General features: G+C 43.9%; 1 protein-coding gene across 3 annotated transcripts in view; it reads left to right on the plus strand.

Annotated features, from left to right (window-relative positions):
• The window catches only part of MCC (MCC regulator of Wnt signaling pathway), a 366,135-nt gene that overhangs the window by 89,693 nt on the left and 258,938 nt on the right, over positions 1 to 17,504 (plus strand). Inside the window, exon 1 of one of the 3 annotated variants that reach the window (XM_075601572.1) lies at positions 4,603 to 5,019. The exons of the other annotated variants lie outside the window; for them this stretch is intronic. Within the exon in view, the coding sequence (XP_075457687.1) occupies positions 4,960 to 5,019 (60 nt within the window). The 5' untranslated portion in view covers positions 4,603 to 4,959. Of the gene's footprint in view, positions 1 to 4,602; positions 5,020 to 17,504 lie in introns of those variants that run through there. 3 annotated transcript variants of the gene reach the window in all.

Raw genomic sequence — 17,504 nt, forward strand, 5'->3', positions numbered from 1 at the left:
TCCAACACAAATCCCCTCACACCTTAGAGTCCTGGATGATGTCTGTCCTGTAGACCTGCACACGTGGTGGAGTCTCCGTCTGGAGGAACTCCACGCTGTCTGGCGTCCTGCTCCGCTGCAGCCTAACACTACAGGTTATAACTGGGCAAGGGCAGACCCTACAACATTCCTCTACTGTGCTGGGGAAGCTAACTGGGGCCTGCGTGGAAGACTGGCCTAGTCCAGGGGCTTACTAGCTCCCTGGACACTACCTCCTCCCTTGCTGCCTCCGTCAGGACTGACTATCCTTCCTGGTCCCTCGGAGGCTATCCCGAGTCCCAAGATGGCTGCTCGTGCCTTTTCCTGCAAGGCCTTCTGGTACTTGTCTCTAGTTGCTCTTGGAGCCATTTCAAGGTGGCTGCCGCTCCGGCCGCAACTGCACACGCGTGCCAAATCCAAAATGGCCGCTGCCACTTCTCCCCGATCTCGTTGAGCTCCACAGCCTGGCTAACCAGCTGAGCAGTTCCCCCAGACCGGAGATAAGGAGGGGGACTCTGCTATATATATGTTTTTTTTGTTTTGTTTTGTTATAAAGAAACGGCATAACCTTAAACAATTATCTATACAATTAAACCATAAAATACAGAATAGGTACAAGGGGAAGGGAGGATAGGAGATCCACTACTGCAACAGTCACTAAGAGAAACTGGGTGCTGGGGCTGGGATAAATGAGAACTAAACCTTGTGAAAAGGAGAGAAAGGCCCTTATGTTAGCACTCCTAGATATGTGAGATGATGATACATTTTAAATTAATCTTTAATAGATAACCAAATATTAAAATAAAGTGGGACTCACTGACACAACACACGAGTAACACTGATTCCAATATGGTATATAACTTTCTCCTGCATAGATATAAAGGGAAGAGTCCAACCTATTGGATAGTGGGTATAATCATACTACAGATAAGGGAGTCATCTCGTCTGAAAAAGACCGTTCAAATGGCAATATAATCCTAATCTTTGCCATTTTGTTGTGGGGTGTGTATGTAAAATCCTAGTAGGATAACACTGAAGTCTGTCCTATGTGAAAATCCGGGTCAGATCAAATGAAAATACAGTAAGTAAGGCAGAGATTAACTACCCTTTGGCATTCAATGGGGTTAATTACTCCAGAGAATTTATACAAAGGTAAGGGTAAAAATAGTGTATGCTCTAAAGTAGTGTCATGAACGAATATACAAAGGTCACTCGCTAGATAGAGGTGACTAGTATAAACTGAGAGTATTGACCACTAATCATAGAATATAAGCCTGCTTGATCATGGTAGGGCCATTGACAGTTTCCGAAGTACGACTTGTGGATGGTCTTATGTGGCTCTGCCTACTCCTGTTATTTGGGCTAGTTGCCTGGCAGACTCACCTCACTCAGTGGTGCATAAAATAATAGTACCTGATAATGAGAGGATTTTGTTAAACCTCTACTTATATGACATAGCGGGGTTATCCAATATAGGTGTTGGCCCCAACATGAATCATAACACACTGTGAAAAGCAGTTCTATAACAAGGTGGCTGTAAAGGAGTGAGCCGTTTTGGAGATAAGTGACAGCTGAAACTCATATGCATCTCTCTCTATCAGGGCTCTGATGGAGTCCGCATCTCACTGCAGGTTGTACACAAATGTCTCCCTTGCAAGACTCAGGAGGAGCCCTCATGTTGTGGCTAATGTATTCAAATCACTGGTTCTACTCCTTGTAGCACTTCTGACTGCACATAAAAAATCTCCCTTGCAAAGTTTAGGGGAGCCTGCATGTGAAACTGCGTGTGTGATTAACTGCTCCCACTCCTAGTCTACCCCGGACTGACTGGAATAAAGAATTGTTAAAACGCGAATCCAAATGGATATACACTCTTGGCACCCTCTCACCACAAGGCATAAATGTGGGTTTTGTCTTTTCTCCCTTCATTTATTCACTAGTACAGTATGCTTTATGAGCTTAGAGAACAGCTTATCCCATTCTTATCTCTGACTGTCCTACATGGGGGTTTATCATGTCTTTAGGAACATCTTCAGTGTTCCAAATACCCCTAAGAAGGACATATTTACCTTCTTAGACATACTAATAGCCACCCCCCCTCCTTCTCCATCATGATAATTACTATGCAGCATTCCCGCAATTATTATTATAATAACATATTCTTAGTTTTGGAGCATATCAATTAAACGTAGTTCTCATTTTTATTAAACCTCATCTTTCATCATGGTCTCACTCACATGAAGTAGACTTGCCACCATATACACCAGATTTACACATCACAATTCATGCTTTTACACTCAATCGGTGAGAAAGCATTTGATTGGTCATTGGCTGTGATGTATTCGTCACCTTGACAACGGAGGGGTAGATCAGCTGTGCTTCCTCCGAGGAGCGTTGCAACCTTGAAGCGTCATCAGGACGCGAAACGGCCGTTGGTGTGCTGTGCCATGACGTTCTGGTCTGCCATGAGTATCCGGATGTGGCTCTTATCGGAGTAGCCGACAACCAAGATTCTACTATTATGTGAGAAGACACAAGAGATTTATACAGTATCCGCAGCTAACCAGCTGCTGCACAACATGTATGTATTAGGGAGCCGAATAGCTAGCTTTCTTATGCGGCCTCCCCCTGAGCTTTGCAAGGGAGATTATGTGATCAGTCCGGGGTAGACTAGGAGTGGGAGCAGTTAATCACACACGCAGTTTTACATGCAGGCTCCCCTGAGCTTTGCAAGGGAGATTTTTTATGTGCAGTCAGAAGTGCTACAAGGAGTAGAACCAGTGACTTGAACACATTTAGCCACAACATGCGGGCTCCCCCTGAGTCTTGCAAGGGAGACATTTGTGTACAACCTGCAGTGAGATGCGGACTCCATCAGAGCCCTGATAGAGAGAGGTGCATATGAGTTTCAGCTGTCACTTATCTCCAAAACGGCTCACTCCTTTACAGCCACCTTATTATAGAACTGCTTTTCACAGTGTGTTATGATTCATGTTGGGGCCAACACCTATATTGGATTACCCCGCTATGTCATATAACTAGAGGTTTAACAAAATCCTCTCATTATCAGGTACTATTATCTTATGTACCACTGAGTCTGAGGTGAGTCTGCCAGGCAACTAGCCCAAATAACAGGAGTAGGCAGAGCCACATAAGACCATCCACATACACAAGTCGTACTTGGGATACTGTCAATGGCCCTACCATGATCAAGCAGGCTTATATTCTATGATTAGTGGTCAATACTCTCAGCTTATACTAGTCACCTCTATATAGCGAGTGACTTTGTATATTCGTTCATGACACTACTTTAGAGCATTTATTTATCCCATGCTCTTATAGGGGTAATAGATGATACATACACAATTTTTACCCTTACCTTTGTATATGCTCTCTGGGGTAATTAATTCCATTGAATGCCAAAGGATAGTCAATCTCTGCCTTACTTACCGTATTTTCATTTGATCTGACCCGGATTTTCACATAAGACAGACTTCGGTGTTTAACAATAGTCACAATATCTGTCTTAAGAGGTTTTTACTTTACCCATCTTTTCAATTATCCTACTAGGATTTTAGATACACCCCAACAAAATGGCACCAGATTAGGATTTATATTGCCATTTGACCGGTCTTTTGCAGAAAAGATGACTCCTTATCTGTAGTATGATTATACCCACTATCCAATAGGTTGGACTCTTCCCTTTATATCTACGCAGGAAAAAGTTATATACCATATTGGAATCGGTGTTACTCGTGTGTTGTCAGTCAGTCCCACTTTATTTTAATATTTGTTATCTATTAAAGATTGATTTTAAATGTATCATCATCTCACAACTAGGAGTGTTAACATAGGGCCATTCTCTCCTTCCGTGTCCTTTCACAAGGTTTAGTTCTCATAAAAAAACAGTACTACAAACATATGTTTATAACGAGAGGTGTTAACCCTTATTGTCTATCTATCCCTATTAAGCCTGCTGCCGTTTAGGTCCACGGCTCCACAATAGCTGCAAAAGTGAATACCAGAAGAATGACCTTGGTGCAAAAAATAGGGAAGAAAGGAAAGGGGAACAAACATAGGGTAGTATGTTCAAAATATTTTCAGCAATTAGATGGTACCATATGCACTCACAGTTAGAAAGACAAATAAATGCCTTTATCCACAATGGGATCATGAACTCTGCTCAATATTTCAGTCCTCACTGGACTTCTTGCAGTGCCGATGGACTCTCCACACACTCCAAACAATTAGGCAACAGGATCCCAGCGGTTAGATATTGGACACACAACCTCTGTCCCAGGGATTGACCATATACATGGAAAGCAAGGTAAGGAAACATTATAGTGTTAAACTGTTTAACACTATAATATTTCCTTACCTTGCATGTATATGCCTAGGTCATGAGAGAGGGGAGAGAGAGGGGGATATTTGTTGAGTTTATGGTGCATTTCAAACTGCTCTTGGTCATTGCCATGAAGTGGTAGACTGGACCCAAGCACACTTCACAGTGAGCCTTTAGGGGGAGGTGTCCTCAGCGCAAGCTACAGAGAGGCCAGCTCACAACTAGAGGCAAGGCACAGCTGCAGCCCTGCTTTGTACATGGATTTAAGCCTCTCATCCTTTGGCAGATCATAAGTCCTGTTGGTGTGCTGCTGTGCAGTCAGTCTAAGTGCATGCCTTTCTATAACACATACCCAGCAAGTCAGATCCCTGCAGGCTCACCATCAGCTTTTCGTGTGCGCGTGTGTGTGTGTAAGCTCTGCCTCTTCTTCTATATGACATACTTGTAAAAGTTGTGCCTGCGAAAGGCTTGCTGCAAGCAATGTGTGCAATACAGGCGGAGAAGCTGAGAGGTGCTGGGAGCACCACAATGTGTGTGCCATAAAGGCAAGAAGGCATTGCAAGCTGGAGACAAACGGGCAGACGCTGCAGGCAGTAATCATGAATGCTGGAATGGGGATTAAATATGTGGACGACGAGACTAACGTGGATTTGAGTGAGGTAAGTGCTCTTTGTTTTTGTGTTGTGTGTGAAATGTTAAAGGGGATTTTGTTTTCTATGATTATTGCTGTAATCCCTTCCGTGCTGCAGAGGTTGAACTGTATAAGTGTATGATGTGGTTGCCAATGTACAGTGGAATGCTAAATATTCTTGACATTCTGCACGGGGAATCCCTGACACAAAGCAGGTAATATATATATAAATATTTATATATATATATATATATATATATATATATTTATTTAGTATATGGGGCACAGGGTGGCAGTATCCTGTCCAAGTTATGTATTTGATTTGTAATTGTGCAGCTATTCCCAGCATACAAGTCTTGCATCAATATGTACAGCAGTGCTTCATTTCGGCAAGGTCTTTGGTGTGGGAGCTTTACCCCTTTCAGACCCCTCCAGCAGGGACGGGGTTACATGCAGTTTCTGGCTGAGCTGAGCGATTCTGCACGGCAGGTCTTTAAATCAAATAATAAACCCGTGTACAGCTGCCACATAACCTGGCAATCTCCGTGGTGTCACTTGATCTAGTAGTAGAATGGTATTCCTTCTGAGTGTTATCTTAGTGGGGGAAGGGCAGAGGAAGTGGGAACCTTGGGGAAGTTTTCCTTCATCTGTGTTACAACTAATCTGCTATTTTCTTTAAACTCGTGCCAGGGAGCTGCAACACACACACTCTCCCTCCTCCCCTTAATATGTTTTGTTCTAACCTGGATTTAATTAAAAACAAAACATTGTGACTTCCGAACAGCAAGAAATGAGTTAAGTGGCACACACAGTAAACCCTAATAATATTTAGTGATGAGTGAGTTTGAAAGCTCTGCACGTTTAGCGCAATGCTAGTGACTACATTTGTCTCGTATTGCTCAGGTTCGGGGGTGTCCTTTAAATCCCAATTCGCTCATCTCTACTGGTGACTTAAAGTCATTTTTGCCTGTTGATGCTGCAGCCACATTTCTGTGCTAATCGAGGGTATCTATTTTTGCATCTTCATCAGAAGAAGAAAAAGGGCTATACTATAACTGTTTAACCTGTCGCGCTTTTTTGTGCACTTTGGACGTGCTGACAATGTAAATGTTTACAATGAGATGTAGATGTGAAAGTTTCGCTACAGAATGCCTCAAGGTGACAGTGTAATCATTCACCTGCTGCTGCTGCTGCTGCCTTGTTCTCTGCGTATTCTCTCTTTTTCTTTCTTTTAGGGTTAGTTGCGTTTTAAAACACCACGACCACGTAGTTACATAGTAGATGAGCTTGAAAAAAGACAAATGTCCATCAAGTTCAACCTATGCTAAATTTAGATGACAGATCCTTATCCTATATATGTATGTAAAGACGTAAGAAAAAAAATATATAGATACAACGACGTTTCAGCTCATCCACCAGAGCTGTTTTTCATGCTGTCAGCTGCATCTTCGCAGTGACAAATTGTAAAGTCTGTGGTCTTAAAAGTGTAAGCGCCATATTTATTTAGCGGGACTAGGCCTTCACGCACCTTATTCAACTAAATGGGCCTTGTGACATCGCACTGTTTAGTAAATTTGGGTGAAGTGCTTGAGCATTGTTTAGGTTCTAATGAATAATTATCAGATACCGGTAATTGCTTCGCCACAAGTGGTATTTTTATTTACTGTAAACGGCATTTTATATAAAACTCTGAATGTACACGGCATGTGATGCATCTCTTTGCGTAAGCTTACAGGCTACATTGTGGTCCTGAGACACAGAAAGGTCAAGTCACTTGCCCGGGATCACTAATAGCTTGCACTAGATTTTACATGGGATTTTCCATTCTCCTGTTTCAATGGTCGATTTTGGTGTCAATACATTCATAGGAATGCAGGAGCTGGCTACTTTAGTTCACCAGCTTTGCTATATGTGCAACTATGCTGTTTAACATGTATGCATATCTTTATTGGTATAGCACCATCCATGTACATAGCGCGTTACAGCAGTAATACACGGGACATAATAGCAGACCTAATAGAATCAAGCGCTTCAGGCATAAAAGTAAACATTAGGAAAATGAGTAACTGCCTGTAACAGGGACTTATCCCTGTTGAAGAAACTGCCACTAAATCCAGCAGGGAGCTGGTTAAGTGCAGCCAGGCAATTGGCCAGACTCCACCTGCCTAAAGAGAGCTCTGTGAAGGAGTGTCATGTGAGACACAGGAAAGAGATTTTCCTCACTGTGCAAAGGTGCTGACAAGAGGAAAGAGGTCTTGAGTGCACCGAAGAACTGGGCATTGAAAACAGAAGTGGACCAGACCTCTTTTCCTGGACACAGGACCCAGGAACCAGAGGCTGAACCCTTCAACACACAGACACCACTGACCTGAAGGGCCATCTGCCTTAAGGTACCGCTGAGACTTTGGGGGTGGTATACTGGTAAGGGGCTTTCACCCCCCCCCCCCCAGTCTTATAGATAGGGACTGGGGAGCGAGTTAGCACTTACACAGGGATAGGTGTTTGTTGTTTTATGTATATTTTTGTTTGCTGTGTTATTTAAAGGAACAGGCAATAAAGCCTAATATTAATTTCACCCTAAAAACGGCCCCCATTTTGCATACCTCTGCACACATATCTTACACTGCCCCAAAGGGTTTACAGTCTAATCTTATAATCTCTACAGCATGTAGAGTATTTACTGTTTACTGATTTATGTTGTCCTAATGCCGGGCAATGTCTACTCGTGCTGTCTTTGAATAGAAACTGTGTGCTCATTGGCATGTAATTTCCCAGAATCCCTAGCTGCAGCGCTGTATGCTGAGAGATAATGGGGAAAAGGCAGTTTTGCAGACATGTGAATGTGCTCACAAGGGGTATTTTTATTTGCAATGGAAACCTTGCAACAAGAAACAATGACTTCTCTGAACCGCTGGAGACACGATCATTCTTGCAGGAGTGGCTTATAGCCAGTTAATTCTTTCATATGCGCTTCCTCTTATTCAGCTTGTTTACATTTTGCAGGCTGAGGTGCAAAACAGAGGAGTGGTCTTGTTAAGATGCTGGGACAGCAAGTCTCACACTTCATAATTGTTTTATGTGAGCTTGTGACACGCCGCTCGGCCTGTGCAGGGGGTAAAACTGGTTACAAGCTATATAAGCAGGCGAGGACTCGCATAAAAACAAGATTCATATTTCCATCTATGTTTGCTGGTAAATATTTTATTTCTGTATACTCGTTAAAGGAGAATTTCAAGTGGGTGATTTTATTTATTTTTTGCGAATTTAATTTTTTTAACATAGAATTGAAGCAGGGGGTCTACGGAACTGAACCCCATTAATTTCAGCTCCAGGGGCCCCTGCTTCCAGAGATTCTTGCCTCCGACCGGGGTGCCGGTATCTCTTTGCTTTTAAAAGCTCCCACGTCACCTGGGGCAATAAGAAGCCGCACTGATGACATCACGGCTGCCTCTTGGCCTGCACGGTGCGGGAATTAGAAAAGCAAAGAGATTCAGGGACCCCCTTTGGAGGCAAGTATCTCTGAAGCAGGGGGCCCCTGGAGCTGAAATTAATGGGGCTCAGCTCCGGAGACCCCCTGCTTCAATTCTATGTAAAGAAAAAAAAAAGTCACCTGCTTGGATTGACACTTTAAGTGCTGGCACAGGGGGTCTGTGCTTGCAGTTTGAAAGTGACTTTCTTAGGCCCGGGCCATAGAGGGGGGGAGCCGGGATGAACCGCGCGGACGCTGAAGCTCGCCTGCAGAAGCTGTGCGATTCCACACACATACAGGCGAGCCAGCGTCCGCGATCGGAGGTGGGGGGAGACTGAGGGAGGCGGGGCAGTGACGTCGCTGGGCCAATCGCCCGCGACGCACTGACGTCGACGTCACGGCGCCTACGTCACGGCGCCGTGACGTTGACGCAGCCCCACTCTCATTGGAGGTTTTCAGCCGACAGCGCGCTGAAAAACAGCTTGGCGCTCGGCTGAAAACTCCAAAGCCTCTGCACGCCCGCGGACGCTCGCGCGAGCCCCCTCTCAAGGCATCCTCATTGAGGATGCAGGGGCTCAGCGCTGAGCGTCCGCACGGCTCAGCGCGGCCTGTCCTTGTATGGACTCGGCCAGACTCCTGCACACGCAATGCAGTTTTATATAAGGACTTGTCCCTGTTTGCTTGCGATGTTATAACCGAGCCTTGTGCCATCCAGCTGATGTTGGACTCTAACTCCACAAGTAAACAGTAACTGGCAACTTCCAGACATGTGGCTCTTTTTGTTATGAAATGTATATAAAAAAAACAAAACAGATGTATTAACCTTTTAAAAGTCTGGAAAGACTCCATACCTCTGCTATTGGACTGGTCCGATTGCACAGCTCCTTCTATCTATGTATATATGGTGGAAGTACAATAGTCACTCCTTAGGCCTCGGCCAGGCTCCCTGCTGGCGTGCTGAGGTGCGCTGAGGCGCAGTGAAATTTTAAATTCCCTAAGACATACGCTTCCGCGCGCTTGCGGAAGCGTAGGCAAGCCCCTACTAAAGCCACTCTAATTGCGGCTGTAGGAGCTCAGTGCTGAGCAGGAGCGCGCGTCAGCGCGCTTCCGCCAGCAAGCAAGTAACATGGCCAAGGCCTTAGGCTGAGGATCCACTGCACGCGCGCAAGTCACTGCGCCGCGATCTGCAGTGAACTTTCTCGGCGCGGCCATTGAGCCCGGGGAGAGGGGTGAAGGAGGTTGTGGGGGGGGGGGGGGGTTGTGGGGGGGGTTGTGGGTCCGCAGGGGGGAGGAGGGGGTTGTGGGTCTGGGAGGTATACACACACACTTCCCCCCCTACCTTTTGGAGGTGGGGAGAGCTCTGACAGCTCCAGCCCTCGATGCTGATAGGCTCACCAGCGCAACTCGTGACGGGTCACCGCTCGGGATCACAATCCTCTTGCATCCCCTGGCGCCTGACGCGTCACAGCGCGTAGTGAGCCTTGCAGTGAGGGGGGACTGTGGCCGGCTCAGGAGGACGTCACGAGCTGGTAAGTGACGTGTACGCGGCCGCGCACCGCAGCGGGTCCTCAGCCTAAGGGGGCATACACTGAAGAGTTGAATACCACTGAGGTCACGTAACCCTTTGAGTGACAAAGGGGTCGTGCGTGTCAGAGTGCCTTGGCCCCTCCAGCACAATGAAGTCATGTAACTGCTTCCACTGTCGTTAACATGATCGCGGGGGGGCATTTTGGAGGAAAAGGAGGGATCCTCCGTTTCCTCACTGGCGGTCAGATCGCGTCCTGCCGCGCAATGTAATTGGCAAAAAAACTTCAGTAGGGCGTGACGCAGTCACTATGTGCCTGTCCCCATCATGTTGTGACTACGTCCTGGGGCACCCAAAGGGTTAAACATGCAGGGGATTACGTTTTTTTATTGTTGCTATTTTAAACAACTTGGTGTACTAGGTTTCCTGGGAGAGATGTAATTACCCATAAAGTAACTGTTTTACTCATCGGTCTCTTTGTGAGAAATGGCTGTTTTGGCTTTCTCCCATTCCGTTGGATGCAGGCACGTCAGATACTTATGTTTCGGTTTTACGAATAGCGACATCATCATCATTTGCAACCAGGAAGAAAAACAAAATAAAGATGTGTCTGTTATGTTGAAGACTGGAAAAACAATCTTGGAACCAAAAAAAATAAGAAAATGAAGTTGGTTAAGATTTGAGAGCACTTTTTTCCATGGAAATGTTAACCATTTACAAAATAATAACAAATTCTTGTAGGTGTCCATGTAACCTATGAAACATGCTCTTGGTTCACTTGAGTCCTCGGTGCAACTGCCCCTTTAAGGTGCTACTCAGTTTATGAAATATATTTGTTTTTACGTTTTTGTAATTTCCCCATTAATTCATTTTAATTATTTTTAAACTGTAGCCCTCTAGAGATACCTGCTTATATTTTACGGGGTGTTTATAGATTGGCTTACGTTTCCTGTAACAGGATGTACGGGTTTGCAGTCTGCAGAACAAACCTGACACCGTGATTTTCTGAGTGTCAAAACGAAAGGCGACGTTTCTTCTAATTCTTTAATAATAAAAAAAAGTGTAAGATGTTTTTTTGCAGGGTCTCTTGATGTCCTTTGAGAAATGCTTTCCAACTCCGTCCTGATCAGTGTAGGATTCTCTCTTCGCTTGCATTGATCTACTATCCATCTGCTATAAAATTATTGCTTATCGTATATTTTGGGACATTTTTTGTGTGCGCTATAAAGAGTTGAGCTTTGAAATTTTATTTATATATATATATATATATATATATATATATATACACGCACACACAGTTTTTATTCTATCAGATGGCCTTTTGATTGACCTTGAGGTAGCAGTGAGAGTGCATGCTAATGGGCCACTTTTACTCTGCTCATTCACAAGCAAAGCTCAAGGGAGAGGCAAGTTTGGGAGATCTGGAATGTGCTGGCAGAGAGAAACATTTGCCACCCATACACACACAGGGTGATCTTTGTTAATGCTCAAGTTAAGCAAGAGATGGGATGGGACCGTGTACACTGCTTCCCTGTTATATGATCTGACAGCACATAATTAGAGGAGTGGAGAGTAGGCAAAGGGAAGGGTTAAAATAGACATTGGCTATAGCTGAAATCTGGTGTGAAGTGATGATGTTTTTCATTGGTCTCTGTAAGAGACATGTGCAGAGGTACACAATGGAGACTGTTTAAAGTGAAACTTAAATTAGGCTTTATTGCGCCTGCCCTTGAACCCAGCAAAATATTCAAAATAAGCAAAAGAAAACCTACTCCACTTTGGAGAATATCTACACATGTAGTCCAGCCCTCTCTAACTGCGTGGTTAGCTAAGCTAATTACCAGCCCAAATATATATACAGATATATAACAGTCCCATAAGAAAGTCTGATCTGTATCTTGTAGCTGTAGGGGAAGGCCTCTCTGCTCTCCTGGGTCCGCACCCTTGTGTGCTACAGCAGGGGGGCGCAAACTTTTTTCCCTGTGCCCCCCTGCCGGCTGTCCCCTCACTCCCGCGCCCCCCCCCAACCCCAACTTACCCTCGCACCGGCGTAATGACGTCACGTTGCCATAGCAACGTGACGTCACATGACCTCGCAGCGTCATTTTGACGCCGCGTTGCCATGGCGACGCCGGGAGGAAGCCGCCGGAGCCACGGGTAAGTATGGTTTACAGAGGCCCTGCAGCTCCCCCGGCACTTAATTTAAGTGCCTTCGGGAAGCGCGCGGGGCCTCTGTAAACCCCGCGCCCCCCGTCGGCAGTCTCGCGCCCCCCCTGGGGGTCGCGCCCCACAGATTGCGCACCGCTGTGCTACAGTATAGCAATGTCAGGATTTAGGTTTAGAAATCTTGTCCCCTTTGTCATGCTGTCAGCCTGCAGTGTCTTTGCAGCTCAAGACATCTGTTTGTTCCCCAGGTCTGCCCAGTTGTGGACTAGGGAACTTTCTGGTCTGTCCTTCCTGGGTCAGCTCCAATTGTGAGCTCAGGAATCCTCTTCCTATGTCTCACATGACACTATTTCACAGAGCTCTGATGAGGCAGGTGGAATTGGTTAATTGCTGGTGTGCAATTAACCAGCACACTGCTGGATTAGAGGCAAGTTTCTTAACAGGGATAAGTCCCTATTACAGTCTCATTTCAACATCTTAAAAGCAATGGATTATTTGTACTGGGTACCTGTTCAGTACAATATTTAAATGTCTCCGAATGACCTTCACCATTATATTAAACACGCATTGCTTGTTTGGACATAGTTGCAATACAATTGTAACTCCCTTTTGGGGAAGAAAAAAGTTCCAATGTGAAGCAATAACCAGTTTATCTGCTCATCTTTACTTATCAGTATAAAGCGTCTTTCTAAGCCATGGAGATTTCAATAAATGTTCTCTGGCTTTGCAAAAATGACAACTGGTTCCCAACATTACCACCTGGTCTCCAATTTACACAGAGGCACGTTTTGGTGAAGGAGCTGCCTCTCTACTGACTAATACTATGTGCTGTATGTGAATGTGTCCGTGCGTATGTCACGCTCGCCTTCTCCTAGAAACCCTTTGTAACCTGGTCATGTTATACTTTCCAGGAATTTAAAAAAAAATTAAATTGAGCTTCACAAATGTCCACCGTGAAATTTCATCCAAACTTTGTTTTTTTTTATTTTTTTTGTTTGTTTTTTTAAACCACCACTTTCCCATCACCGGGTCGGATTTTAGTTTATCACCCCACCCGTCCTGAAGTGTTATAAATGACTCCACAATTATAATTGAAAACTTGTGGGGTTTTTTTGTTTTTTTTAACCCATTTAGAATAACGAAGTCTGGGACACTGATGTGAGCATGTTGTAAGGCAGGGGTGCTAAACTCCAGTCTTCAAGACGCCCCCCAACAGGTCAGGTTTTCAGGATATCCCTGCTTCAGCACAAGTGGCTCAATCAGTGACCAGTCCTCATAACATGACCTGTTGGTTGGTCTTGAGGACTGAGTTGAGCATCCCTGTTGTAGGGCATAGTTGTGCCACTGCATGTACTTGGTTTCTGAACCTCTCTCCTGTCTCATCAGGACCACTTATGCAGTAACCACTGTTCATAAGGGATGCACTGAATATGAGAAGACCAGACGATTTAATCATCTTAACCCTCTTAACCCTCTTGGTGCCTGCTTCCAGATTAATAGAAACATTTAGATCAGACCAGCACTCATAAAAATATAAATCAAAACTCGCTCCCTCATTAGTTGAAAAAATGAATTTATTACATAAAAGTACATTTACAAAAATCAATATACTGTAGTCAATGCAAATAACTTCACAAAAAGTCTAATACATACAAGACATCTGCAAGCTCATATTGAACCCCCCCAAATAACCACAACATATATAAGCATATAAGTGTCACAGAGGAGTGCTACTGAGCATGGCAATATATATTTAAAACCAGAGACAGAACATAAAACACAGACAGAGCTCAGTGCACATCCAGTGAAACTTATACATGGTACAGTGCCTAAATATATATGTATAGATATCTATTAAATAAAATGGTCTTTTAGTTCAGGGGCTTACAACACTTTGGCCAAAATGTTCAACTAAAAGACCATTTTATTTAATAGATATCTATACATATATATTTAGGCACTGTACCGTGTATAAGTTTCACTGGATGTGCACTGAGCTCTGTCTGTGTTTCATGTTCTGTCTCTGGTTTTAAACAAAAAGTCTAATAGCAAGTTTACAAGCCTGAGGAAAGGGCAAGGAAGCCCTGAAACATTGGTGTTGCTTCGGAGATCCGTGTGGTGACTAGGTACCTCTTTAAACTTGCTATTAGACTTTTTGTTAAGTTATTTGCCGTGATCATATTGATTTTTGTAAATGTACTTAGTGTAATAAATACATTTTTCCAACTAACGAGTTAGCATGTGTTTTTGATTTATATTTGTATGAGTGCTGGTCTGATCTAAATGTTTCTGTTTGTGTATTGTACCTGATGATGAAGTTATTAACACTGGGTCAGTGCAAGTTCTGTTTTTGTATGTTATATGTGTAGCCATGGTTGGTCCAGGTTATACTTTCTACCTCCTGTCACGTAAGTCCTAATAGCTACAGGCAGTGTCAGGCTATCCTGTGGGGTTTACCCCCCACCCCCCCACCCCCTCTCATGCTGCCTCTCTGAGTGAAAGGGGTGGAGGTGAACTGGGTCTGTGTACAGCCAAACATGGTGCAGACCTTGTGCCCTCGCCCTCTGTGCTTTCGGGAGGAAGTGTTCTAAATTATAGGCAGCTGCGGTCTCCCCCTCCTGGGGTAGAGACATGCAGTTTTGGTCTCTCTCCTGGGGCAGACTGCAGCCCAAGATCTGCAGAGGACTAGGCTTCAAGACAGCAAGAAGGCTGGTACCATCCAGAGGTCTGAGACCTATCCTAAAACCCTATGCATACACTGTAATAACTGCAGTGACTGCTACAAATAAAGGATCCTGTTTTATATACCTCTGCCTAAGTTACAGTCTATTGGGTAGAGGTATGCTTGAAGACTGTCATGGTGGGGACTGTCTCCAGTACACCTGGAACCTGCTTTAACTGGAGGGGCTGACAGCATGAGAAGAGACTGAAGGATAACCTAAAGCCTGTCCTGTTTCCCCTTACGATCGCGGACGCTCGTCTCTCCTGAACCTTCACAGGTAACAAGCACCAAGACACCTGTAGTTTTAGCAAGATCTCCTAGGGGGGGGAGGGGGGAGGGAAGGGAAGCAGCACTACATATGCATCCTGATTAATACTTTGCTGGACTATCTTCACCTTCAATCACTTTGATGTGCCAAACTTTGTAGTGAAACATTGGGACTGTAACCACAAATTGTATTTGTGCATCGGAATCATGAAGTGAAGTCCACTCATCCACCGCACGGAAGACCACGGCTGCTGAAAAAGATCTTTGGAAACTGAGCTGTCAATCACTGTTGTCACGTGTGCGTGTGACTGTGTATGTGAAAGGGGTTGTTAATATCCAGCTATCCAGCTGACTCACCTACCTCCCTGCAGGACACTAAAAATTAGCAGTAACTCCCCCAAAACCACCACATTACACCAATTACGCTTCCAACACCAAAAATTATTTGACATTTTACCCTCAGGAGTGTTCTGTTCCCTGTTACTAGAAAAATATGTAACACAAAAAGCCAATGTAGCAAAATGTGTCTGAAAATGCAGTTAATCTCAACAAAAAGTTACTAGCTTCAATACCAACCAGGGAGGACCCAGGAATTTTTTTGATGCCCATTTGAAGATACCATGGCCAGATCAGGTTAACTCTCTGGTACACGGTCCTCAGTCACCTCACTTATAAACATATTTGTTTTTATTGTTTTATTGGCCCATTAATGCAGGCACCATGGCGACACAGGTACTCTAACAGGAGACATAGACAAATCGGTAATTTTAAAATGAAAGTGAACCCCTTGGTTGCTGTATTTTGTTCACGCAAGTTATTTGTCTCTAGTGTGACCACCCCTGGGCCTTGTATAGTGCTACTCAAAGGCATTATGGAGAATGACTTGGTGAAGCAGAACGGTGATTGGCGGCTCTACGCCTGACGAGTTTATTCAGCAGCTGCGGTCTTTCTGCTCCTCATATCACTGCAATTTTCCACTCGTGCTGCACAAATGGCCAAGTGGGTTTTTCAAGAGCGAGCGAGAGAATGCGCGCTCAAGTCTATACCACTGTACTGTATTGTTCTGTTGTGTACTGTGCAGTGAGATTAATATACAAATGTACTTGTAATCATCTAGTATCTATGCCTGGCTGCAGTTACATAAATGCAATGCAGGCATAAGCATTAGTCTACACTGGATGAACAAAAACACCCACAAAGTTAAAAAGTCCACATGAATCCACTATTTGGCGTATGCTGCTAGTGTCCTTCCACAAAAAAAAATCAAGTGCCTCCAATAGGTGGTGTGTTTTAATAGATGAGAATAAAAAAGGGCATAAGCCAAATCAATACTCACAATCTAAAGAGACTGTTAAAGTTAGCACATCCTCTGATGTGTCTGTTGAGTCTTTAAATCCCCACAGCACTTGATGCAGCAGTCCCGAATGAACAGATTAAAGCAATCAGGTGTGGCGCCTGTAGAAGGCGTCCTGCCGTCGGATACCTCCGCTGCTGTGTTCTGCACCCCGACGGTTCCCTCTTTATTATCTTCTATTGTGCTTTTTTGTAGAGAGATTTTATATACACCTATATAATGGGTGTGTATCTGTATAGTGTGTGTACTTAGACATTTTTTATCTAAGTACACACACTGTATATCTGTATATCTATAGTTATATAGTGTGTGTACTTAGATGAAAAGTCTATTTTGAGCTATAATTAAATAGTAGTTCAATTTTCCTAAAAACCATTTTAGAAACAAGGATATTTTATTCTTATAGGTTTATTGTTTCCATAACTGGCTGTTAGCCATGTGAACATATCAGATATCCACTTTTGCTATGCTCATTGTAGGGGGATCAGAAATGACAAATGAATATGTAAAATTGGCCTAATTCAGCAATTGATTTACATAATCTGTCAAACTGATCAAACATTTGGATACCGACCCGTGTGTCATAAATTCACATACGCTAGAGAGATCTGACAATTTAAGGGTTCTGTAACTAAGGTACCAAGATATGTTTAAATCAACATATATTGTGTCTCTGTGATCATAGCAAAGTTCCATATCTCCTTCAGAATTTATTAGTGTTTCTACAAATTTACCCAGCCTTGAGCTTTACTGGAGTAACTGTTTGTCGAATGCTATAAAATGAAAGAAGAACCAGCCTTCTGGGAGCATTTGTTACAGCATTAAAGAATTTATGAACATACTAATGGTTGCAATGTCTATATATCTTCAGTAACATTCCTTGCGAGGCTGTGCTGGCTGCTCTCTGCGTGCCCTGTAACTACAGGTAAAGGCAGCTGAGAAACTCGCTTACTGCTAGTCTGGCTGAAGACAAATGGAAACCTTCCTTTTTTTTTCCTTCCATGTTGCCT

Source organism: Ascaphus truei, chromosome 1, assembly GCF_040206685.1.
Source record: "Ascaphus truei isolate aAscTru1 chromosome 1, aAscTru1.hap1, whole genome shotgun sequence".
NCBI classification, from domain to species: Eukaryota; Metazoa; Chordata; class Amphibia; order Anura; family Ascaphidae; genus Ascaphus; species Ascaphus truei.